The 24,798-nt window shown below is 39.4% G+C and overlaps 1 protein-coding gene across 1 annotated transcript in view; it reads right to left on the bottom strand.

Annotated features, from left to right (window-relative positions):
• KLHDC1 (kelch domain containing 1) overlaps positions 1–24,549 on the bottom strand; it is a 29,525-nt gene extending 4,976 nt beyond the window's left edge. Inside the window, exons 1-10 of the mRNA XM_075712720.1 lie at positions 24,448–24,549; positions 20,522–20,592; positions 17,787–17,904; positions 16,711–16,829; positions 14,871–14,949; positions 13,885–13,968; positions 11,821–11,904; positions 5,589–5,647; positions 1,588–1,700; positions 736–808 (exon numbers count right to left, since the gene is read on the bottom strand). Of these exons, the coding sequence (XP_075568835.1) occupies positions 736–808; positions 1,588–1,700; positions 5,589–5,647; positions 11,821–11,904; positions 13,885–13,968; positions 14,871–14,949; positions 16,711–16,829; positions 17,787–17,904; positions 20,522–20,592; positions 24,448–24,549 (902 nt within the window). The remainder of the gene's footprint in view (positions 1–735; positions 809–1,587; positions 1,701–5,588; positions 5,648–11,820; positions 11,905–13,884; positions 13,969–14,870; positions 14,950–16,710; positions 16,830–17,786; positions 17,905–20,521; positions 20,593–24,447) is intronic.
• Between the last annotated feature and the right edge of the window lie 249 nt (positions 24,550–24,798).

A 24,798-nucleotide genomic window follows, 5' to 3' on the forward strand; every position in this document is an offset into this window, starting at 1 on the left:
CAGCTTCTAAATAACCTCCAGGTTCAGAACAAGAAACTTGCTTTCTTTAGTCAGAAAGAATCAGTCTTTTTCTGTAGTCCTGAACTAGACAGCAAAGGGGAGGAGAGTCTGGACGAGACGGTATTGCTGCCAGTATGAACAATGCACATTCTAGAACTAGGTCCTTTTTGGTTGGCAGTTAAGTCCTCGAAACAACAAAACTCCACAGTCATTCACTGTTGAGTACTAAATTCAGTTTTGCAAAACTGTAATCATAATTAGCTGTTTCTGCTCAGGGAAGAAAACCCAAACAAACAAGGTATTTTATAATACTTTTGAATCCTGCAGGGTGCATTGACATTTTCATGGTCGTCTCCCCCATGTTTCTAATAATGTATCAACATTAATCAACTTTTCTTATTCTCATTGGTTATTAATTCCTCAAAAGTTATGTGATATACATCATCTTATATAAAAATAATTTGGCTATAGAACACCAGATTAGTTGGACACCCAGATCCTTCATCACAAAAAAAATTCTTATAATGCAAGTAAGCATTGACTATAACAAATACAGAAAGTAATAATGCTGTATCAGATATGAAGGAACATAAGTTAGTAAAGGAAAATAATCATACTGCATTAATTTTCTAAAATATTCTTATAATGTAGTTTAAAAATACTATTCAGTAATTTAAAATAACATAATATTTCAAAATGCCTAAATTTCAGCAAACGTTATCTATTTTTGTATACCTAGGCCTACTCTTAGGCAAATGGGTAAGTTGTTTCCATCCATTTGTTGTAATGTTGTGAATCCAGCCGTCACCTACAAACAAGAACATACATTAGTACTTTTTCTTGGGACAAAGTATTACCATTTTTATTTATTTATACAAAAAGCTCTGTGTTCTAAGAGGACATGATATTAAGATAACAGTAACATCATCACTATATTAACTTGCATCTTTTCAGTTTCTGTAATTTAACTTAACCATTCAGTCACAGAAACCTCACTGCATTGAAATCTGGAATTAAAATACACTTACTTTTTTTTGTTTTAGATATATTGAGAAAACAGGTCAATGTCCCTTTGAAAATCACCCCCTCCCAGTGGAATATATCTGTTACACTTAAAGCTGTTTTCACTAATTTCAAATTTTTTCATGAAAAGAAGTTGCCTTTTCTAGAAAAGGAACTCTGTATAAGACTATGCTACTTCCCATTTAACATTTTGTAGCTGTGATTTCTAACTCATCCACAAATCTACATTATGTTGACATTATTATTTGTATCTTCTTACTGCAGTTGCTATTGATATCAAAAGTTACCCCTTTTTCATATCGGAACGTGTGAGACTCTTGCCTTTATTCTTTTAGATGATCGACAGTTTGATGAAAGATTTATTATCATACACTCTCACTGTACTACACAACGTGCTCCTACATTTCTATAAAAATAACAAGATAGCTAGAGAAATATTCAAGTGACATGAAAATTCTGTAACAAGCTTTAGGTATAAGTAGTTTGAGAAAGACAAAAAATGTGCATACTATACAAGGTTAGTACTAAAGCATACAATAGAATTACAATCTCTAAATTACTTACTTAAAGGAACATTATCAGAGCTAAGTCCGCCAAAAAGAAAAAGTCTGTCATCTCCTATCGGAGTCAACGTGTGCCAGGATCGATCTTTTGGTTTCTCTCCACTGATATTAATTCTTGGTGAAACAAATAAACAAAAACAATTTTTCAAAGAATGCTGAAAAGTAACCTGCCAGAAAATTTAATAGTTAATTTAGTTTGTCCTAGAACAAGCCTGTCTATTTTCCCAGTGAAAAAGCTGCACTTATGCAATCTGAATTCACTCTTGAGAAGAACGGTGTTCAAATGTAAACCAAGTAATTGTAGAAATTGTTCTCTGAACAATCAGTTATGTAAATAGCAAATATAAGGACCAAAGCTTTGATTGTTATTTTGTTTGTTTTCTTAAGATCATAAAGCCACTCCTTAACACACAACTGAAGGCACTCAGGACAGCAAAGGCAGGCCTATATATATATTCAAATAAACTGCACAGTACATGTAGGTAAACAGACTGTTATTTGAGATAAAATTTAATGAATCCCAAGGGGCTACAGTCTCTCCACTCCTAGGAAAACGATCTTAAATGATACAAGGGTTGTAGCTTTACCTTTTATCCAAAAGCTACTACCTCTTCAACCATTGTGCCTTTTAACACGACGGTGGGTCACCCAAATTTTGAGATAAATTTTAGTAAAAACTGGAATTCCAAGTACAAAACAGGTGTAGGTTTACTATTCTAAAAATCTGGTCGTGTTACAAAAATACAGTTCTTCCAGGCGTTATCTACGGATTTCATTTTAGCTGCTCAATTAGGTATGCTTGAGATGAGAATCTGAACAGTAAAGAACCTGGTCATAAGGGATTACCGATAGTGGGTGGCCTGAATTCACATCATCTTAGTTTAGGCACTTTGGTGTACCGTTGTCTCAGGAGGATCCAGGAGAGTAAGGACCTCCAGAGGGCATCAGCCCACCTAGTATCTCGGTACTAAGCAAAGAGGCAACTTCTGTTGTAAAGCACCTAAAGTTAGACACAAAGAATCTAGGCCACCGCGCACTCAGTACATCCTCGTTTTGGAAAAATGATGGAAAAAGCAGATGCAAACACCTGTAAGCTCTCTTGGAGGACCAGAACCTTAGCTGGAGACTGTCCAGGGCGGGTAAGAAAGGAATGTTCAATCCAGGTAGACTCTATCTCAAAGAACCAGTTACCTTTTTTTTTTTTTCTCTTCCCCCCCTCCACTTTAGCAAAGTGAGGTGAGTGTAATATACACAGATGTGTGCTCAAGCTACAATATGAACAGCGCAGACAGTCATCTATATTTCCTTTATAATCAATGAAGAGAAACAGGTCCTTGAAAAGCACAACTCCTGATTTATTTTAGATGTCTACCTTAGCAGCGGTTGTCTCGTGCCCAGGAAGTGCCTATTTCTCTTCACTGAGCACAGAGGAAGCCTAGGGTGAGTAATACAGGCATCTGCAGTTCAGTTAGAGGGATTTCACTACTGGTGGCTGCTAAGCAGTTCTCCATCTGGAAGCAAAGACTGGAGAATCATGGCTAATTAAACAGCGATTGCAAAACTGTCCTACTAAATTTGGCGCTGAAGCTGAAGCCAAGTCACAATGTTTGAGTGCCTGCTTTGCACAGCTCTTGTATAAGATGCTTCTAAAATTGGCAAAAGAGGCAGACTGTGCTGAGATACAACAGGCTGCGATGTTTAGAAAAATATATACCAGGTACTGATGGGTGGTAACATTTCAATCTTTCATGCTAGTGATACAACCAGTTATCGCAGTAACAGAAATAACATAATGTTGAACATTTGAATAACAGGTCAGCGGAGCTCAGGGAAGGCAAGGTCACTTCTGGGTAGCGGCAACTAAAATAAATATTGCAGGTAGCCAGAAATAATCTTCCAAACAATTTGTGCAGAGACAGACTGTAAACTGGAGTCAAAAGGGAAATACTAATTTGATATTGTGCTGAAAGACACATTGATTTTTGCTCCTCTTGTAATTAGGAGATGAAATCACGCTAAGAGGTATTGTATGTTTGTGCATGCTGATAGATGGCCTGGTAATACGAGCTGATTTTACCACAGTAGATAATTAATAGCCACAAATAAATTAGTTGGAGAAAACATAATTGAGACCTAGGAAAGTACCCCCCCCCCCCCTTTTTTTTCCCCCCGATTTGCAGTTGACAATGGCTAATCTAAATTCTGCCATCTGTGATAGTCTGAATTACACTTCTCACGTTTCCATAAGATCAGTCACTTTAGTAAGGGAAGAACAGTGCTTGGGCTTGTGAAGCTTCCCAGGCGGCCAGCCTTTGATTAGGTACCTCTCTAGATACGAATAAACATGAATGCTTTACCTCCTGCAAGGTGCCACCACAGCAGCAGACACTCTGCAAAGACTCTTTTTTTTATTTTCCCCTAATCTCTTAAATCTCTAAAGTCTCTCTTAAATCTCTTTTTTTCAGTCTCTCAAAGACTCTTTTGCAGAGGCGCTATACAATGGCTGGATAGTAGGATCCTAAATTTATAATTATCAGAGCCTATACTAAATCGTGGGTAAGTCTTGTGAGCTATTCTTGGATCATAATATAGAGATAATTGAGATTTGAAGGAATCTTCAGTTTTTAGGAATCGCTGCATTTAATATTACTGCCCTTAGTCTAAGGATGTGTGCGTGTGTATGTATGCAAAATCAGCCTGTTGTATTCAGGTCAAGAACAGAAAACACTTTTTAAAAACTTCAATATTCAGTTTCATATGCCAAACAGAAGGGGACACTGGCTGAGGAGGACTAAGGCAGAACTTTGACACTGACACTCCTCCTTCAGGGCTTGAAGTTCCTCTCATTGACTCGTCACTCAACTGTCACAGGTTTCCTTTTCTTAAAGCAAAATAAAGCAAGCCAAACAGCAACTACTCGTGCAACAACAACAGAAAAAAAAATGCAAGCAGCTAAACCAATAAGCTGAATAATCAATCCACTCAGAGGTAAAGTTCACAGTCTAAGAGGGACAATGCTATCATTCAGGTAGAACATTGTTAATTTTAAAACAACCAGCAAAGAGAAAGGGGAATTAAACTGATTAGTTAATCATAAGTGCTAATTAAAGAAATCTTCAAAGAGAAGTTTTTTTGAAAGGACACTGTGGGACTTCTTTGTCCTGCTGCCATCAGCAGCAAGAGGGAATGGATGGAGGATTGCGTCTACGCCCTCGCTTTGCTCAGGGCTTGGAGGGCAGAGGAGCACGCCTGGTGCGGGATGGGATCAGCAGTCACGGGTGATTAAAGATGCCCATCCGTAGGTGCATGAAGCACATGAAGCCCTGGAGCAGGATCCGTACGGACACATACTCAGGAAAGGTGTCGTTCATGGTCTTTTATGAAATTGCTATTAGGTTATCTTGAGAATAGGAACAGAACAGTGGTTATCACCCATCAGTTTCTGCTTATCTCCTGGTTTGTCTATCAGCTAACAATATATCCGATGATTCTACACGTGTAGTAGGCACTATCATAAATGCTACATGCAAACAAGCCACTCTTAGGAAGTATACCAATGCCTGATTTAGTTTAAAATTGAAATATTTAGGTCATGCTTTTTACTTGATTTTTAAAAAAATGGTTAAGATGCTTATCTTGGGGGGGAGATCCTTCCCCATTCTGTACCATAATGAGCCAAACACAGATAGTGAGAACAGTATTCAAAAAGAAATCGAAACTAAAATTCCATATGGATAAACGTACCCATCTTGAAAATGAGGATGTTAAATCACTATGTGCTGTGCTTAAAATAGCATCATCAACGCTTTGGTGCGGAACAGAAAAAGCTTAGTAACCACTATCGAATTAAATTAAATTGAAATCACAATATAACAGCTGTTAAAATAGTCCCCAAACTCCCATTCTCCTCTTTGAAAAGCTACAAAATTAGCACTGGAGCTATTTAACAGTATGTTTCAATCTGCTACATCCAACTTTTAAGTGTTATAAAGAGAAACCTACCTTCCAGACCAGGTCCAAGTGTCTAAATTCAGGCAGTGCAAATCATTCATTCTAGTTTGCTAAAACAAATAAATAAAACCCCAGTTGTGTTATATTAAGCAAACAATGAGCAAAGTATTTCAGTGAGGCCTTCCCAGGACAGAATATTCCAAGTAACAATAGTTTGAAGAAAACTGTACCCACGTGCCTTAAAACAACTTTGTATTATGTGGCAGATGAAAAGCATTTCTTCTCAAAAAGACCCATGCAACTCTGAGAAAACGACCTGTCAGGAATATTTACAGTAATGCAATGGCAGTATGGGGCCAATTTTAGCTTTTAATAGTAGTTTAATATGTGATACTGAGTTCCTGCAAATGTATTCAGTTTTCATCCATAGACTTCATGGTAGGTAATTGCAGAAGGTATAATACTCTACATAGAGTTTCCTCTCATTATTTTTCTTTGCATTCTGATCAGAACTATGCATCCTCCTGCCTGGTCACTTATTCCTTGAAATATTCTAGTACGTATTGTACTCAGTACATGACATCCCACAAAAAGTTCATCACATCTGTGGTTTTCTCTCCTTTCCGGAAGGCAAGCCCTTTCACAAAGTTACTACTAGCAATAACAAGGTTTTATGACCCTTTAATATTTGCCATAAAAACAATGTGTCAATAAGAGCAATGGGAGATCAATACACTTGCGTATCTGCCTGTGTTTTGAGATGAAGAAAGTAACTGCCTTAGAAACATAAGGGGGGGAATATAAGAAAAAATTTCCTTGCTTTAGATTGTAGCAATGTTTTCAATGGCTCGCAATACACTTGACTGATATTTGTGATTCCCCTAGGTACTATAAAACAATATCTGAGAAGTAGGGAAAGGTATCTTGCCTTACCTGACAATTTCTTTTCTCCTAGGGTAGTCCATAGATCTATTAGAATAAGCCTTTCTCCAGCTTGCAGATCCGTTGAGGCAGAAACTAGACTTGTCATTTAAGTCAGAATAGGAGTAGTTTTACCCCCGAGAACTCAGCCAGTTAGTGAGTCTGAGAGACTTCCAAAGCTGTCCGTCAGAGCTATGGGAAGTCTCTCAGGGTATTTCAGGAAGCAGCAAGGTTTTCAGGATAGCTACGGCCTCCTGTGATCAAGTACGTGCTAGCCCTTTTCTGTCCAAGGGAAGAGAATGTTAACTAGCATTTTGGAAATGCCTTCAGAGAGGCCAGCAGGCTAAAGAATAGCAGAATGTGAGGGCTTTTGTGCATTGCCTGAGAAGCTTTATCCCTGCAAGAGGGTGAATGTAACAATAAAGTGAGGTCCAACTGACAGTGGAACAGATCTGTCTTCCATGACAAGTCTATTCAGTTTCCTGCTCCTTCAGATGGCTTTGAAGGAGATGAGGAACAAGTTATACAAGCAGAAAGCAAAATGCAATTACTGAGTATCTTCTGCTGTACCTGTACACAGCTAGACACTTGGGGGTAGGGTGGGGAAAAAGCAACATCCTGGCCTCTAGAACTAAAAATATTTAAACATCTCAGAATAACACAGTTCGATATGGAGGACATCTATTAAAGAAAGGGAAGAAAGTAAGTTGTTGTTATGTTGGAAATCAAAGTTTCAAGAAGATCCTGTTCAAGACCTCCTTGCTGACCTTTCCTAGGCATTAGGCAGAAGATGGAGTAGTTTTCAGTTTCTTGGTCCCTAGGAAATCAATGTGTTATAATCTTTACATTCTCATGAGTCAACAGATTGACAGATGCATAATTACATCAACCTCATTCTGAATTCAAAACACAGCATCAGTTGGACATTTATGCCTAAGATTCAGTCCTTTAACATAGCTTTAACAAATGAAAATGCCTTTCTACCCCACCCTTACTGGGGAAACCGCAAAGCACAGTCAGGTTATAGTATTGTCACTTGCCACGTGCAAAGCTTCCTTGCAGTTTCTCATGTATTTCTAAGAGCTACCTACTATATTTAATCATTTAGCTGATAATCCCAAGATGATTCTTAATTGGCTTAAAAGCATCAAGCCTCATAAGAGGGTTTGCATTTCCCTTTGAGCTACAAGGGCTCCTTAGACATCCTACTTATCTATGGCATGTTCATTTATTTGCAGCCTAGTAAACATTAACCAGGATCTGCTTTGTCTCAGGATTAGCTTTCTAGCGTGATAAAAGGCATTAAGGGTGACATATTTACAGCTCACTGCTGTTACAGTAAACTCGGTGCAGCTCTCCATTCTGAGATTTACAATCAAACAGCTATTACAGCTCAAATCTTTGTAAGAGAAGGACTGCAGTTCAATGTATCTTCTGATCTTCAGTGACAGAAAGGGTAACAGGAAATATAAACATGCATACATTAAGGCATCAGATGTGTGAAGAGCTGCTGGAAAGACTTTATTACTTCATCATTCTTTACACGAAAACTTTCCACTTAAATCAAACATGAGACTTGCATCAACTTTTGGACTAACTCTCCTTCCTTCCCACTTTCTCCCATTTCTGTTTTTTCAGGGGCTTACCTGGAGGAACAGAGTCCACATAATACTTCTGAGCCTGTTTTCAAATGATTCCTGGTACAATTGATTTTGATCATCATCATCATCATCATCATCTTCTTTTACCAGTTCTAGCTCCAAGTTTGGAAAAAGGTGCCCTTTCCTCCCAGAAAGATGAATAGGAGAAGCCTCATGACACTTCCTGGCCCTTTCTGGTTCCTTGTAGAGCCTTTTCCCTGGGAAGATTTGTATTATGGTGAACTAGAAGGAGAAGGAGGAGCAGAGCAGCCCCGTATTTGCTCCTTAATTTATGGGAAATGCAAGACTTCATCCTTTGGGGAGCAGTTACTGCTGTTGTCAGGAAATGTAGCGTTTTTCTGATGTCTTTAGCTTTCCTTTCCTGTTTCATGACTTACATTAATTCCTCAAGCCCCACTGAACATTCCCTAAACTTTGTAAGTTTCCTTCCATTTATTTTGAGGCTAGAAAGCGAATCGATAATAGAGTATCACTAAGGTGAAAATTACACTTGCTGCTCTCCTACAAAATTAAATAGAGCTTTCCAAAATTTCAACTCTTCTCTGACATTGTTCCCAAGCGGTTTCACTGAAATTTAGCAAATGGTTATTAAGGAAGCCGATGCTACCTGAGGAAGAGAAAAACCTTTTCAGATCAGAGCCTTCTTGTATTTCTGAATCCTGTAGTCAAATAGTCAGAGTTAAATAGAAGCCAAAGGGCATGTCCTCTTAGGGCATATCTAATCATGCACAGTGGAGAAATGACAGGTGAGCTCCAGTTTACCAATAATTTCACTTGCAGAGGCTGCATGAGAATCCTAGCTTGAGTTGCAAAGCAGTTCAGTTGCAACAGGCACAGCACAGCAACCCTAACTAGCTTGGACACAACACTCAATGCTATTCCGTTTCTGGCGTGAAGACCTCTGCAGCACGCAGAGAGAGCCCTTGCTAACAAAAGGCCAGAGGGAGCAAGGCTTTGAAGGCTGCGGAAGTGTTCAGAAATAAATGGTAGGCCAGAAGGTCCTGAGCTGTATGTTTACTTCTTCACATCTAGGTTTCTTTCCCTCTCATGTCTGCAGGCTTGCTAAATGAGGAGCAGGATTCAGTTCAGCTGTGGTTAGCAAGAGTTCTTTTATACCGCAGACACAAAAGGGCAAGTTCATAGCAGAGGCACAGGGTTCACTTAGCCTGGCACGGCTAATCCTGACACACAAGATTCAAGTAAGACTTTTTTCAATCTCCTCTAATATCCCTTTATTTCCTTAGTTATTTGCAAATCAAGTTTGTCCAAACGTACAGCTCTGGAAGCTACTGCATGCAGTTCTTAGTCAAGAGGTGGGGCTTTAGCAACAATTCCAGACATCATGAGCCTGTATGAAAGGCCACATAAACATAATGCAGAATGGTAAGAATAAACAGAATAAATTTTGGTTACTTTCTTTTCTGATTGCTCTGAAAAGGTAGTTAGGTAAAAGCTTTTCCTGCAGCTGTGAGAGGCGATTCAAACTGAAAAACTGGCTGGACACTGGGTGGCCATTCTGAACCTGCCTCGATCCGTATGTCTGGTTTCTGTCTGAGCACGCAGGAGTAAGCCATTTTGTAACAGAACTGCAGACTTTCCCTGGGAAGAACACTGCATGAGAGTACAGCTTCTACAGCATGAAAAGCAGGGGATAGGGAACAAAGTGCAATTTTACACTGTTTTATTTGCAAGTACTTGAGAAAACAGGGTTTAGGTTATGGCAGCTTTCCAAGATGAAGCTGGCATATGTTCATTGTAGGACATTTCCAACCAACAGTTAATTCCTTCTCTTTCATGTAACAGAACTATAGAAACACAGCACTGAGGGCTTTCAAAAGCTTCTTCACTGTTACTTTTCACAGTAGTAGAGATAGAAAGCATCAAGTCTCATCCTTTAGCTGAATATGATTAAAGGCTCTAAATTAGCTGTAGGTAAAAAGAGCTAAAAACTTAAATTTAAAAAAAAAACGGAAGAGTACACAGTAACTTAAATTAGGAGGGTTTTTTTACTTGCCTTACAGAATCTGTTTCTCACATTTCTGATAAACTCCAGCTCATACAGAGACCTTCAAAAAATATTATTTTCACTATGCTTTTGCAAGAGTTCTAAAAAGAACTGGTACACTTTCCAGCCCATAAAGAAACTATCATTGCAAAAAATTTACAAATTATAGGGGAGCCTGCATTAGTTAAGACTACCTACTACCATCCTTATTTTCAGACATAAGACAGGAACATGTTTTTTGTATTGGATTGCTGCCTGAAGCTTAAATTCTTACATTAATGCTTCAGCAGAGAACTAAAGAGAAAATATCCTCTGACTAGTAGTAGAAAAATTAAGTGTGCTGCTGAGAGGCTTTAGCATCTCCTTGCTTACCAGTGGTGGCTTCAAGTTTGATAGGTACAGACAACCAGGGGGATGATGCCTGTGACTTTTTTTTTTTTTTTTTAAGTTAAAAAGAGCTAGGAAGAGTTAAGATTATATAGCAAGAATCTAGCCTTGATTTAAATATGCACTGATTGCATCCTATGCAGACAGCTCTTGTGCTGCCTTTGACTATTACCTAAGGGACAACAGATTTAAGATCCTCCCACAGTGTATTAAATGGTACAGTCTTGGATCAAGTATCAAGAAAGCAAATACAAGCCTTACTCTTGCAGTAAAGCGCTGATATTGGGTGCACAGAATAAAGCTGTCAGCAGCAATCTCTACGGTTTGCTTCACATATTCTGTATCAAGGGCACAGAGCATGCTAAAGGTAGAGACTGAGACTGCAAAATTGACAGGGAGCAGAGGAGAGGCTTAACAGGACTGGAATGACCTACGCCTGCAGCGGCCTGTGCTATCAGATAACATGCTGCAGCATCCCGTACCAGCTCGAACGTACGGAGACTAATACCTTTGTATCCAGACATTATAATCACATGCTGCTCTTCCAGACAGCTGTATTTCAGTCACTTATGTGCGAAAAATTACAAAAGTTGAAATTATAAAGCCAACTGAAATCTGTTATTTCCTACCATTCAGAACCACGTGTTGCAACTGTAAATTTAAAATACTGTATCCCAGCAGCTATTCTGAACTTCACTTTCCCAGAAGGTAAACATCAGGGTATGAGAGATGTGTATGTGAGTAACTGGCTGTTCTTACACATTTCCTTCTTCTTTAGTGGGGGGGGGGGGGGGGGGGGGGGAAGCACAAGCTAAAATCCCAGTTGTATTTACTACTTGCTAGCATTTCATTAAGTGAAATGGGGAAAAAAAGCAAGCAGGTTTGATGTATAAATCTGCTAAGCTGTAGCAAGCACAGAACGCTAGCATCTCATCATTTATTTAAACCCCGTCTATCATCAGGCTTGCTTTTGCTCCACTCTCAAAGAACCATCTCCTACAGAGGTTACACACACATCAACCATTTTTGTGGATTTATAAACATTTGCATTTACCATAGTCATCTGTTTTTTCCCTTTTCGGGACAATGTATGCTTCGTCATTAATACTACAGAGAGAAAGACAGACTCTTCTTTTTGTAAGGTAGAGGGGGATGAAAAGAAGCATCCTGGATTCAACACCTCTAACATACAGGTTAGGCTGAAGACATTTTGGATTTTTTTCTACTACAAAAATAATGTGCAATAAAAGAAAAAAACTGCCAAGAAAATAATATTACTGCCAGTAAAATGTTTTAATTAAACACTAACCAGCACTCGTCCTCCAAAGATGTAACCTTTATTTCCCAGCACAGCACATGTATGAGCTGCTCGAGGCTGAGGTGGATCTCCACCCTGAAAGAACCAAAATAAATCCTTCAGAACATCATCAAAGTGCCAGTCAAGGATATTGGCAAGTCAGTATCACAGAGACTGCAAAAGTAAGGCCAACATGCATCAATATGCCGACAGAACTGCAACTTGAAATCATTTGTAGTCATGTCCAAGACTCCACAGACATTAGAAGATACACATATTTGCCAAGGACAGCTTTAATTAAGTACCCTCAGTAGCTATTGTTTAATATATTCCCTCTTGGTCTCATTTGTCATTGCTTTACTTAAGTGAAATTCAATTAATTTATCTTCAATTCCTAAGCATAAAATTACAGTAACACATCAGTTATTGTTCGTATGTTCTGTGCAGCTTTATTTTTCCAAAGTGCAAAGATCTCTGGAAATCAGACCTTAAAATTTGATGTTACATCCAGTAGCCTCATACCAAAAAGTATTCCCTGTGTAAATCAGAAATAAAGATAGCAAAATTGGCTTTTACTTTGCAATGGTGATTTCATTTTTTGCATTTAGATGTATAGGAATTTTAGAACATCCTATAAAGACCGCAAAATAGTGTCAGACACTCATTACAATATACTACTTCTACTGAGTTCTTACGTAAACTCACCAGGATTTTATGAACCTTTATAGTATACTATCATATTAATAACTAGAAATGTGTGCATTACTATTTTACTGGGAAAGTAAGTATACATGTTCCTTTGGAAGACTATTAAAATAACGTATTTGCTGAAGAATACCCGATCTGTTTATTCTAACAATATAGCATGCTGGGATGTATTTGTTCAAAAGATTTTTCAGTATTAACTCTTCAAGGGAATACAGCAACTCCGTATACACAACGCTCAAAATAACGAGCGTATAACCCTCGCACACTAAGCATTTCTCTTTACTTCACAAAGAAAAACCGAAGACCTAAACTAGCGATACAGTGAGGCTACTCTCCCTTGCCTTCTTTTAGTCTGTGAAAGCTGAATGGTGAATCAAGAGAGACTGGATTTGACTAAATCAAAATCAAGATTTCAAGACCACCGTTGTTCTTTCAGCCCGGTATACTATCCTTAAAAACCGACCTGTCAGCTTTCTGAGAAGGGGGAGGCAGGGGAAGGAAGAAATCTCCAGGCAGACGTTAATCGCTCATGTGGTCAACTCTCAGTTATCTGTGATAGGTTATCCACATTGCAGATTAATTATACACAGATGCAGTCAACCAAATGGCTTCATATTCAGATAAACGAGGTTTGTTAACCTCACTTTGGCACCATTAAGACCATCACGAGTTTCTACCACGCGCTCCCCAAAGACCTTCGCTTTGTTCCAGAAGGCCTTCGCTAGGTGCGACACAGGATGAATACAGATGGCCTGGGTTAATGGCTGCGCTCCAGCCACGAAACTGTTCCACATCCAAAGCCCTGGCAGGGCCTACAAGGAGACCCAAAGTCAGTATAATCACCATAATCCGTTCCGCAGGACCCCAGCTTGCTCTGTGAGGAGCCACCAAAACACCTCCACACCCCGTTCCTCAGCACCACTCTGGTATTCCTACTAAATGGTTTTCTGGAGTACTCCAGTGCCTTGTCTTTCCAGTAACGGAGCACTGACAGTAATTTTATATTCCCAGCAGTTGTCTTAAAGCTTGAATACAAAACTATCCCCTAGATACAGAATACTGTATCATCTTCTAATGTATCCAGATTTCTAATACCTATCTGAAGCTTACAATATTTTTTGCATCAGAACCACATTATAGAAAAACCACCAGTCTAATAACATGCTGTGGGGGAAAAAAAATTCATATCAGTTCTGAATTTTCCACATTTCAGATGCATTGAGTGTCCTCCTGTTTAATGTTATAAGCCTGAGCAATACTAAGCATATCCAAATTACTTTTCCGACCATCAATTTCTAGAGCACAATAACTATTCAAAATGCAGTACAATCACAATTGTGTCACAAGACAGGACCAGAGAATACTCACTCTAATTGCTGGTTGAGACCAAGTTTGTGTGGTTGTATCAAAAACATGAACATCATTATGCCATCCCCAGAATATCTGTCCTTCCTAAAAAAAAAGACGTTAAAAATTAGTAAGTTTATTCCATTTTAACATCTTTGTGCTTATTAAAGGATGCAAATGCAGAAGTGAACTAGCAAAACAGAAAATAAGCTAAAATACAGAATTTTATTAAAAGAAACATATGCTAATGTTTTTAATAATGATGCAGCAGTTCAGGTCTAGTTGAAGGTCAACAGCACTCAGGAATGCTAGATGACACGTTTGAAAGTGGGCTTTGGGCTTCAACACCAGTCACTGCAGTACACAAATTCTACCTTCCGAGTGTAACATACTGAGAAATAAATAGGTTGTACAAAGTAATACATTTCTGTAAGTCAATATTTAACATTTGATGTAAGGATCTATACTCCCTTGAATGCACATCTATTTCTTACTAATTCCTGTCACTAAATACTCCAATCAGTCTCCTTCTTTCTATTAGCTGTAAGAAATCATTGTAGGAAACTAGCTAATCCAGGCATCTTAAAGGAATGGCATTTACTCTGGATAACAAATTAAAGAAATTAACTGAAAGTATTTCAGTTGTGAAGCTGTAAGTTCCCTACTGTTACTTCAAGGAAATAAATTCTAAAACTTTTTGGGAGTTTCAGATTTAAAATACATCTTTGGATTTGAAATACCGCCTTTGTTCCTGCTTTGACAGCATTTTGTCTCATTGCACTCAAAGCCTAGCCCTGGGTACTTGGAATACACTGAACACCCACTGCTCCCAACATGCAATATCTAAAATTTCAAATCTAAGCAGAAGATTCTAATTTGCATTTTTGCTGATGCTAAAAATAAAAGAAAAATCAGACAGACTTTCATACTTACTGAGTATAGTATAAAAGATCACATTTTGACAATCAGAAAGGAGAAATCACTCTGAATTGTGGCAAATCTCTTACCCAAAATGCATCATGGACATCAAAACAATCACTCAGTTCATTATGCTTCCTACAGCCATAGCCACCAAAATATATTAGCCTAAAAGAATAACAACAAAAAATAAGTTGTTAGCTGTTTTGTAAATAACATTCAAATGAATAAGCTGTAATAATTAATTTCAAATTTTGGTTTACCTACTGTACTATTAATAATATAAACAAATTAAAATATTTCCTATTGCACCTAATTACACAGAAAACCTTACAGAGATGAAGGTAATATTGTTACACTCCTGAACAAGCCTGACAGAAATCCACAGAAGCAAGGAAGTCCCTAGTCTCTATTCCTCCATCCACAAGCTTATCGCAGTCACATTTTCAGACACGAGTCTCAAAATGACACGTAACACACAAGACAGTGAAATGCTGACACTTCTGCTAGGATTCCTGCCCTTTTCTATTGAAATTCCTATGCTCCTGCTGTATGTCTTAGCCTTCTGTATACATCTTTTCACAACAAATGTTCCCAAGGTTCAGCCCACAGACTGCCTGTGACCCACAAAGTCTTTCTCTAGCTTATAAAGATATTCTTTCAACTAAGCACTACTGAACATATCGCATTGCAAGTATTGTTACACACCTCCCAGCCTAATATTCCACCCATGAAATGGCCATCCATAAGTAATGGTTCCTAAAGTTTTGTTTAACTTCAACATTTGAGGATATTTGGTATAGTTGTTAGTGATCTTGGGAGAAGGCAATTTAGGAAATGATGGGATGGTGAAGGTCATTCCAGACTGACATTCCTAGGGAAACAGAGTTACTGAAAGCATTGTGCAATACACCAAGACATCCTGATCTGCAAATTCACATCTTGTGAAAATTTAAGGTATACTTCTGAAAAGGTGCATAGCTTGTCCCCAAATACTTTTGTTAAATGAAAAGGTTACACTCTGCCACCTAAAATAGGTAATTTTCTCAGTATGCGGATTACATGATATGCCGAATAGATTAATTTAGTTTTGAATAATGTTGTATTAACAACTAAGGAGAAGTTGTTCCAACATACGTAATTTCACATGTCTTGCAGTTAAATTAGAATTACAAAACCAAGATATAGTACTGAGAGGCATTATACAGTTTATGCAAAACCTCTTTAGATGTGAAGTCCAGAAACATAAATCATTTACGTTTTATAGTGTTCAGTGTATATCATATTCTTACTTGTTTACAATAACTTTTATAACAAATCACTGACATGGCACTTTCTTGTGACCACATATGCCACAATATCCAGACACTTTCCAAAATAAACACAAAATCTGAAGTATTTATTTTTAGCTAAGTATTTTTCCTAAACACACTCAGAAACTTTTACAACACAAATATCTAGGCTGACTTGGTTCTTAGAAAATGAAGATACTCACTGAAATGCCTTTGCAATTGTCAGCATTTGTATGCTATTAAAATCCTTGAAAATATACTAAATATATTTTATTGCAGATAATTTAATGCTTACATAATGTAACAAAAAAAAGTAATTTTTATACTGATTTTTTAACGTGTGTTAAAATTAAAACCATAAGTAATAGATGCATAATGATTTTTATCTAAAATCTCAAAGCATTCCAGAAACTTTGGCTAAATTTCCCGACCCTCTCCTAAAGCAGGTTTATACTTACCATTAATTCAGCTCACATGTGAGAAAACTCTGGTAGAAAGTTGTTAGGAGAGTTACACAAAATCCCATAGCAAGTCAAGCTAAGAATTAGAGTTTCATGAATCCCAAACCTGTGTTCTCTTCACTTTATAGTACTTCCTCTCTGCAATTAACACATATTAAATATTCTTAATGTGTTACCTGTCCTTATACACCCAGCAGGAAAGCTTGTCACGTGGTGTAGGAGGTTGACCTTTAAAATTTGTAATTTTTTTCCACCTATAGGTTCCATTTTTTGTTCGCAAATTAACATAATACAGCTTAAAAGAAAAAAATTACAACATTTTCAGTATAAATGATGTCGAAGAATCCAGCACAAATCACCAGCAAAAAGAACAGCCCACCACCCCCAGAATACACTACTGCCTTTGGAGAAAAAAAAAATAAGGAACTGACAGTGAAGTTTACAATATGTAGCAACACATAGGAAGAATCTGATACGCAACAAGAACACACAAAGTGTGAGAATTAGCAGCAGGTTTCCTTGCCTTCACTCAGCCAGACCAGAACACTAATATCCTGCTCCTTCCAGAGCCAACTGAAGCCTTGCAAAAAACTTCTGCAAGACAAACAGCTCTCAGTTCAATTCTGTCAGTAGTTCTGCCTAACCTAACTAGGTAACTGCACAAAAACCAACCAGGCTTGTGAAGTGAGTACTAAACTGAGATCTAATTACAGGTTCCATTTCAGTTATTTTCTCATCAGGACTGAACTCCGACTTCATTTACACTAAATGATAAAACAGCTCATTTCCTCTACTGTGCTACTCCAGCCTTCAGTTACAAGGAAAACTGATAGCTGTATTTTAACTTTAATGATTACCTGATTATATAAGAAAGGTAATCACTATCAAGGAGCAAAAATAAAAGTGATATTCTGAGATCAGTTTCAATTATGGGCTGCCAACATATTTTAAAAAGAAAAAAGCAACTGGGAAAGCACTGGCAGTTTTCAGAAATAACTACAGAAGGTTTCATGTAATGGGTCTCATTCTAAAGCTATGATTCAGTGAAAAATCCCAGAAAAATGTATGGAGTTGAACATTAAAACAGAAACTAAAGCTTTTTGTCAGTTTAAAAGTATACTTTTTCTACAAAAATAAAGCTTGTCCTTAAATTTCTTTTTAATTCAAATGCAAAGTACACCAGACAAAACAGTCATATCAGCATTATTATTCATTCAAATACATTAGGTTATGAAAGAAAAGAACACAATACCCGATTACTGTATCCTTTATCATCAAATCCACCAAAAATGTACAGCTTCCCATTAATGCTTGCCCCACAGCTTCCTGACATGGAGGTAGGTAACTCTCCTTCCATTAGGTGCATTGTCCTGCAATTTAGCACACACAGTAAGTCTCATAATGCTGCTTTCAAACCTGCTAAAATTAACAAACGCAAACCAGATGTATTAATAATTTTTATACTTAAACCTAAAAATACAGCTGCAACGTTTTAGCCATAACTAGCACTAGAAACGATAGCTGATACATGAAGTCAGGCTCCCGTGGTGCAAGAGGACTTTCACATGAATATTGTGCATATGTTTGTGAAGCATCTCAGTTTTTCTGGAGGTGAAACCCATATTAAGAGCTTTAGTAGAGCTGAAATGTTAATTATGCAAAACCTGGAAATACTATTAACTCCAAAAACACCTGAAGTGAGAACATGGTCGTTTTGTTAATGTTACAAATGGAAAGCTGAGGCAGAAGGAGAAATAAAGGTCAGAAGTACTCACTAATTTTGGTACCCCATATGCCACTCCTGAAACTGCATTTTGCACTGTAGTTAGCGTAATAAAAAAATCTTCACTAATGCCAATTTTGGCAATGAATTCTCTGTTCTTCAGCAGCCACAGCAGTTCCTAGCCTTTTCCTTGCTAGTCTTGCTTACAAACCAGTAACTACCTGCGATGCAAATTCTAACATCACACAATCTCAAACAGAACACAGCTACCTAACGAAACTCAATTTCTGCCGAACTCACGAGGCTCAGCATTAGGCCAAGACTGCGCTTACAATCATTACTCCACATGGAAAACTGCTTTCCTAGGATCTCAAATTTCTACAGAAGATAGGGACCTGCACTTCCCTCTCACACGTACACGCACAGAGGACATGCGATTTGTTTAGGATTTCCACCTTGTCGCCACGCCTTCGGTCTCTGTAGATTTAGCGGCCGAATCCCAGCCTCTCCGTGCCAGTACTCCAGCTCCTTGCCCCAGCTTTGCTGCCGACATCTCATTTGCTTTCACCCCACAGTTTCTGGCTGAAGCTTCCTTCCCCTGCCGTTCCCATTCATTTTTCTCAGCTCTCCATCTGACTCTGTGCCTCCCAACTGGGTCCTCAGCCCAGTCTCCCTCCTCAGTCATGGTCTCCCACCTTCAAAGCCTGATTCCACTTTTTCTTCTCTCTGCTAGGCCTAACATCACCACACTTCTTGATCCAGTCAATGCCATTAATTCCCTTCTTTGATACATCCACCTCTAGATCAGACGCCTTCATCTTCTATCACTGGTGGTGATACAGAGGAAGAGGATTCTTACAGCTTTGAGTTCTGACGGTTGACCTCACCCCAACCTAAAAGAACTGGAGGCAGCCGTTAAAAGGAAAAGCTTTTTATGCGCTAAATCACCAGATGTGAACGATGTACGTGTAACCTGTCCCTGCGGAAAAGGGCGCTCACTAACAGCGGCTCAGGGCACTGCTTCCAAATACCTTTGTTCTGGCACCAGGACTGCCACAGGCCAGCCCACCTTCCCCTTCTCTGCCCTTGCTCTCTCATTCCTGCTCATTCCTGTGTCATGCGGTGCACTCAGCTCTACGTGTACCACTGTCTGTGCTGTAAACTGAATGAGATCAAGAGCGGATCCAGGTTAAAAATAACCCTGAAAAAAAGAAAAGTTATATTTAACCCAGATCACTTTCCTGATCCAATTTCTCGTGTGACCGTATAAACAGCTGTACCAGTACAACCGATACGGGGACATCAGGGGTGAAAAACAAGAGAGAGTATGAGGTTGCTTTAGCCAACCCTTTCACCAAAAGAAACAGACAGCAAACCACAGTCTTGGTGAGGGTACAATCTTAAAAAAAAAAAAAAAAAGACTTGCTAGAACTTCACAGCTAACCATATGCAAAGTGTTGTTTTCAAAGTCAGTGGCTTGACCGCACAGATGTGGAATTTCATACATACTGTAAGACACCTTCCTGATCTAGCCCTTCTCCCCTGTTCCCTCCATTTCCAGTTATTGCTTTGAATATGGGTATGCAATGAATCTCTTGAATATGGGTATGCAAGAAATATATAAACAGGTGGGAGACTAGAAAGACAGCTGGCAGAAAACACACATAAGCCCAAATGGATACTACTTTACCAGATTAAATACAATTATTGTAATAGAAACTACTGGAAAACTTTAAAAAGAGGCATTGTTATCTCTCCCCACACACGATATGTAAACACAATGAATATAAATTGTAACAATTAAACTGCTAGCGATGTGCAAGTTCTGGCTAGTTATAAGTTATTTTATACAAATATAACACAATTAAGTAATAACAAAAAGTACATAATTGTAAATAGATCAAGAACCCAAATATCCAGTGTTTAAACATTGCTTTTAACATAAAAGTTAAGGTATGGAGAACTAAGTCAAAACAAAGGCACAGATAAAATGCACCTGTTTTAACAATAGAGCCTTAAGCCAACCATTTCAAACATCCTCTTGAAAAAAACAATAATACTTAAGGAACTAACGTGTTTTCTAGAGTGATTTGCAAGTACATATGTCTGTTCTTCGGTCTTCACATTAAACATCTGCTGTTTAAACTCCAGGGAACATGACCAATAACTCACGTAACTGAAATAAGTCTTTTCACTGCAGCTAATTATAATCTATGCAAAGATCAACTTATATATATTAATTAAATATAAATTACGCAACTCACCATAACCCACTATCCATTTCATAGATCCAGAGCTCATCATTAGGCAGATAAACTTCATTTTCTTCAATTGACTAAAACCAAAAAAAATTTGCAAATGTTAAATCAATTACGCATTATACACCATACGTTTTAAAATGAAATACCAAATCATGTTACTTAGCAACACGGAATAATCTTAAGGAGATAATCTACCAAAGCATAAGTCATACCCTAACTTTATTGCTCTGATCATTACAGTTTTAAACAGGCAGCTCAATAATGCTGATATTTTACATTTTCTACTAGAAGTTCAAAAAAGTTGTTTTTCATTTTTTGAAGCTATTAAAAATACCATGCTAGGCATTTCCCAATGTCATTGAGCTTTGTTGATTGTTAACAGCATCTTTAATCACTCATTTTAAGGTGTGAAGATTATAAAAAACCCCACATATCAGAGGTAGGGGGAGAAGTGTTTCAATATTCAAAAAGCAATGTGAATACAATGCAATAGCCAATTTGTAAAAAAACGAAAATAGCACAGGTGAACAATTAAGTCATTAGGAAACATACACAACTGCTACTAACAAGTAGCACAACAGTACCAAAACATGACCATGGATTTAAAAAAACCAAAAAGACTGTAAAAAATGCTTCCCTCCTCTATTAACGTGCTGTTACTAAAGGAAGTATTTTTTTCAGTCACTGATGTGATCACTCTGAGCAAATTTTGTGGTACTATTAGCCTTCATAGCTCCACATACAGAACATCAAAGACGAGCATCAAAGCATTAATGCTGTTCTTTGGGGCTTTTTTCATCTTTAAGGAAAAGAGGGTTCTCCTTCACCCATAGGGTTTTTTCCTCATTCCACAACCCCTTTTTATCTTTTCCAGAAACTGAGACTTTGTCAGGCTGTGTAGATAGGTAAAGAACCCAACAACTAAATAGGAAGTCAGAAAAAAGTACTCATTTTAAAAATAAGGAACTTAAATCCTCAGGCCCACTCATTAAAGGCACAGATCGACCAACTTAACGTTTTGCCAAGAAAGATGTGTAACAACATAAACCAGACCAGATCTGAAGCTCCTGAATTAAAACTCATTATCTTTTGTTTTGGGAGATACTTTTAATTAGGAGGCAATTCTTGGCATAATGGAAAAACATAGAGAAAACTGTAACTGAAAAGCACAAAAAGAACGGTTACTTGCAGTGACTGAAGGAACAAAGTTGAAAGAACAAAATGTCAAGTATAAAAGAGCTTAACCTATGCCATAACATGAAGGAGGAAATTAATTCCTCTGTGGAAAACAGATCTACGAAGGCTCCCAAACAGAGGCCATGTAAGAAAGAAAAATAATTTGGGAAATAAAGATGAGGAAGAATAACAAACAGGAGAAGGAAGCCCAAAAGAATGCAATTGCAGCACTCGGGCTGAGTAACAATCACACTATTAATTACTGTCTTAGCATTAGAAAGAAATGAAAGACTGTGAGGGAATAAGCAGCCAGAGTCAGTAAATAAATTTAAAAAAAAAAATTTAAAAAAGTAGATCAAAATTAAATTAATGTGAGGAAAAGAAGTTAAATACAAAACTGAAATTTAATTATTAACAATTCAGTTACTGATATTGATTACTTGCCTTTAAATGATACTTTATTATTACCTTCTCAATTCGAAAGGTGCCAATGGGGCATTACGCACTACGTTTGGTACAGTTTATCCTGCCAGGTGTCTTTCATAAGGTAGGCTCTGCTGCTACACGCGGCTTGCAGCTTTCACAAAGTGCACAGGTCTGCTCAATTTAATCTAGATATGTCAGTGGTCAGAGGCTGAGCATTTGCTACAGAACCAGCTCTGAGCAATACACTGATGCCAAAAAGAAGTTAGCTGGGCAATAGTCCACCATCAACATGTAGAATGTAAAAATGTAAAATGATTTACCTGTGTAAAGTGCTGCTTAAAGAGTAACAATGGTTTTCATAATACCCTCCACAAATAAATATGTAAAACTACTAGAAACATTTGCAAAGTTTTTCTGCTAAACTTACACATTGTCCATTTTCACTGTGCTGTGAACCCAGGATCCTTTATTAGAAAACCTCTGAAAACACTGCGCTAGCCAGTCCAACCTTAGTTTCTAAAGACCAAAGCATACAGAACTACCAAGTATTACCAGTGATTTAGGTGTTGCATAGTTATACAGAGTCTTACGGAGTTTAAGGCCAGAAAAGGACACTAAATCTTCCTGTATGACACAGCCAACTCACATTATTTAACTATATGCTTATTCTAAAGGTGGCTAACTTCTTGACACTACAAAATATGTATTCAAATCCTTACATGACTTGCAGTCACAAGGAACACTACCTACCAAAGACCCCCAAAGGGACGAAAATTTACAGAAACAGTTTACAGGCTCCTGAAGGTTCCTCAGTGCCATTGCAGTTTGGTACTGGGCAAGCCCAGCCATGCAGTAGGCTAGCGAAGGTGTGCCAGGCTAACCCAGACAGTGAAACCCTGCTGCCTTGCTTCCTACCACAGCTGAGGGTTTGTATTTCAGTGCGCAGTGTCTGTATTTTCGCTATTTCAGTAGTCACCAGCAGCACAACCCTTTCCAGGTCAAATGAACCGAGCTCAGGAGCAAAGCGACTCCTCAAATTCCACGAGCTGCCCAGCTCTACACCGCCTTTAAGTTCAACGGTTTTCGTCATAAAAAAAAAAAAAAAAAAGAAAAAATTTCCATTTCCAGAAAGTAAACTATAATGTGCTTCAGGAAGAGGCAATCAGCCACTAGTACCTGAGAGCCCTAGAAATGTCCTTCCCTCTGCTACTGCATGCACTCATATTTTCAAATTTAAACCCAGGAGTCCCCAACTAGAATTCTTTGCTCGAGTACGGAAGGACAAGCTTCGCACATTTGAAAGTTTACCTTAGCCCACGAAAAAATACAGATAGAAGAATACAGAATATGTTAACAGAAACATGTTTTCAGCCTGATCAAGACCAGGAATAACACCAAGCACAGCTATTTTCACCTTTTAGGGCCAACGTGCACCATGGATAAAATGAACTGGCTGTACATAGTGTAGTATCATTTATAGCTTTCTTTTGGACTGAATTCATCCAGACCTAGGAGTCACAAGGATTTACTTATGCCAGAACTGGTACTGAGCTTTCAATGGGGAAAAAAAAAGCAGATGCGTTCTTAAGTCTGCCAGCAGCTTGTTTTTTTGAAGTGACAGAACTGCTTTCTAAGGAAGAACGTGCCCTGTGCATAACAACACAACTAGTAATAAGTAAAAAATGCAGGGGCCCAGGAACAAGAATTACACGCTGGAAAAACAGAGCCGCAAATTACAGCTGTCACCCCACAGAGGAAGGGAGACTAGAGAGGCATTCCCAGAGCACACAGGAACCACACAGCTTGTAGGACAAGGGGAAGCAAACCGGCTCCACCAGCCCTTCCCAACGCGTGCTCCGCGATGGAGGCAGCTGACAAGGGAGCAGCAGGCAGCCATGGGGGCCGGTCGGGGACACTTATGCTCAGAGAAGGGGGCAGTTGGGGGGGGGGGGGGGGGGGGGCAGAAGCACACGGGGGAGCCCCCTCCCGCCCTTCCCCTCAGGGCAGCCGCCGCCATTTAAACCGCCCGCCCCTGCGGAGCGCGCTGCCCCGGCAGCCAATCAGCGCCCGCGCTGAGGTAAACAGCGCCCGGCTGCCGGCTCGCCGAGGGGCTGCAACCGGTTGCGGGGGCGGCTGGGGCCGACGCGGGGCAAGGCAGGGGCGGCGGGGAGCCCCCTCCGGTCCCCGCCCCGCCCCGGGGCTCCCCAGCCCGGCTCCCCGCCGCGCAGGCGGCGCGCCTCCCCGCCACCCCCCCCCCGCCTCGCCCGCCCTCGGCTTCCCTCCCCGGCTCGCCCTCAGCGCCCTCCGGCCGCCTCCTCCCGCCTTACCACGTATCCCCCCCACACATAGAGAAAGTTCCCGTCCACCACGGCGCAGTGGCCGCTCCGCTCCTCGGCCACGCAGAACTGCTCCGCGGAGTCTGCCGCCATCTTAGGAGGGGGAGGAGGAGGAAGCAGCTCGCCTGCCTCAGTGTTCGCGTCCCGCCACCGCCTCCTCCGGGAGAGGCTGCGGCTCCCCGCCGGTCGCTCCCCTCAGGCGGACGGGAAGCGAGGAGGGTCCAAAGTGTGGGGCGTCACCCTCCCCTCAGCGCAGGGGCCTCCCCTCAGCCCCGCCGCGGCCGCCTGCGGAGCCGGGGGTCGCGGTTAAAGGCGGGCGCGGTGCCGTCCGGCACCCCCGGT

The sequence above is a fragment of the Pelecanus crispus genome, chromosome 6 (genome assembly GCF_030463565.1).
Source record: "Pelecanus crispus isolate bPelCri1 chromosome 6, bPelCri1.pri, whole genome shotgun sequence".
NCBI classification, from domain to species: Eukaryota; Metazoa; Chordata; class Aves; order Pelecaniformes; family Pelecanidae; genus Pelecanus; species Pelecanus crispus.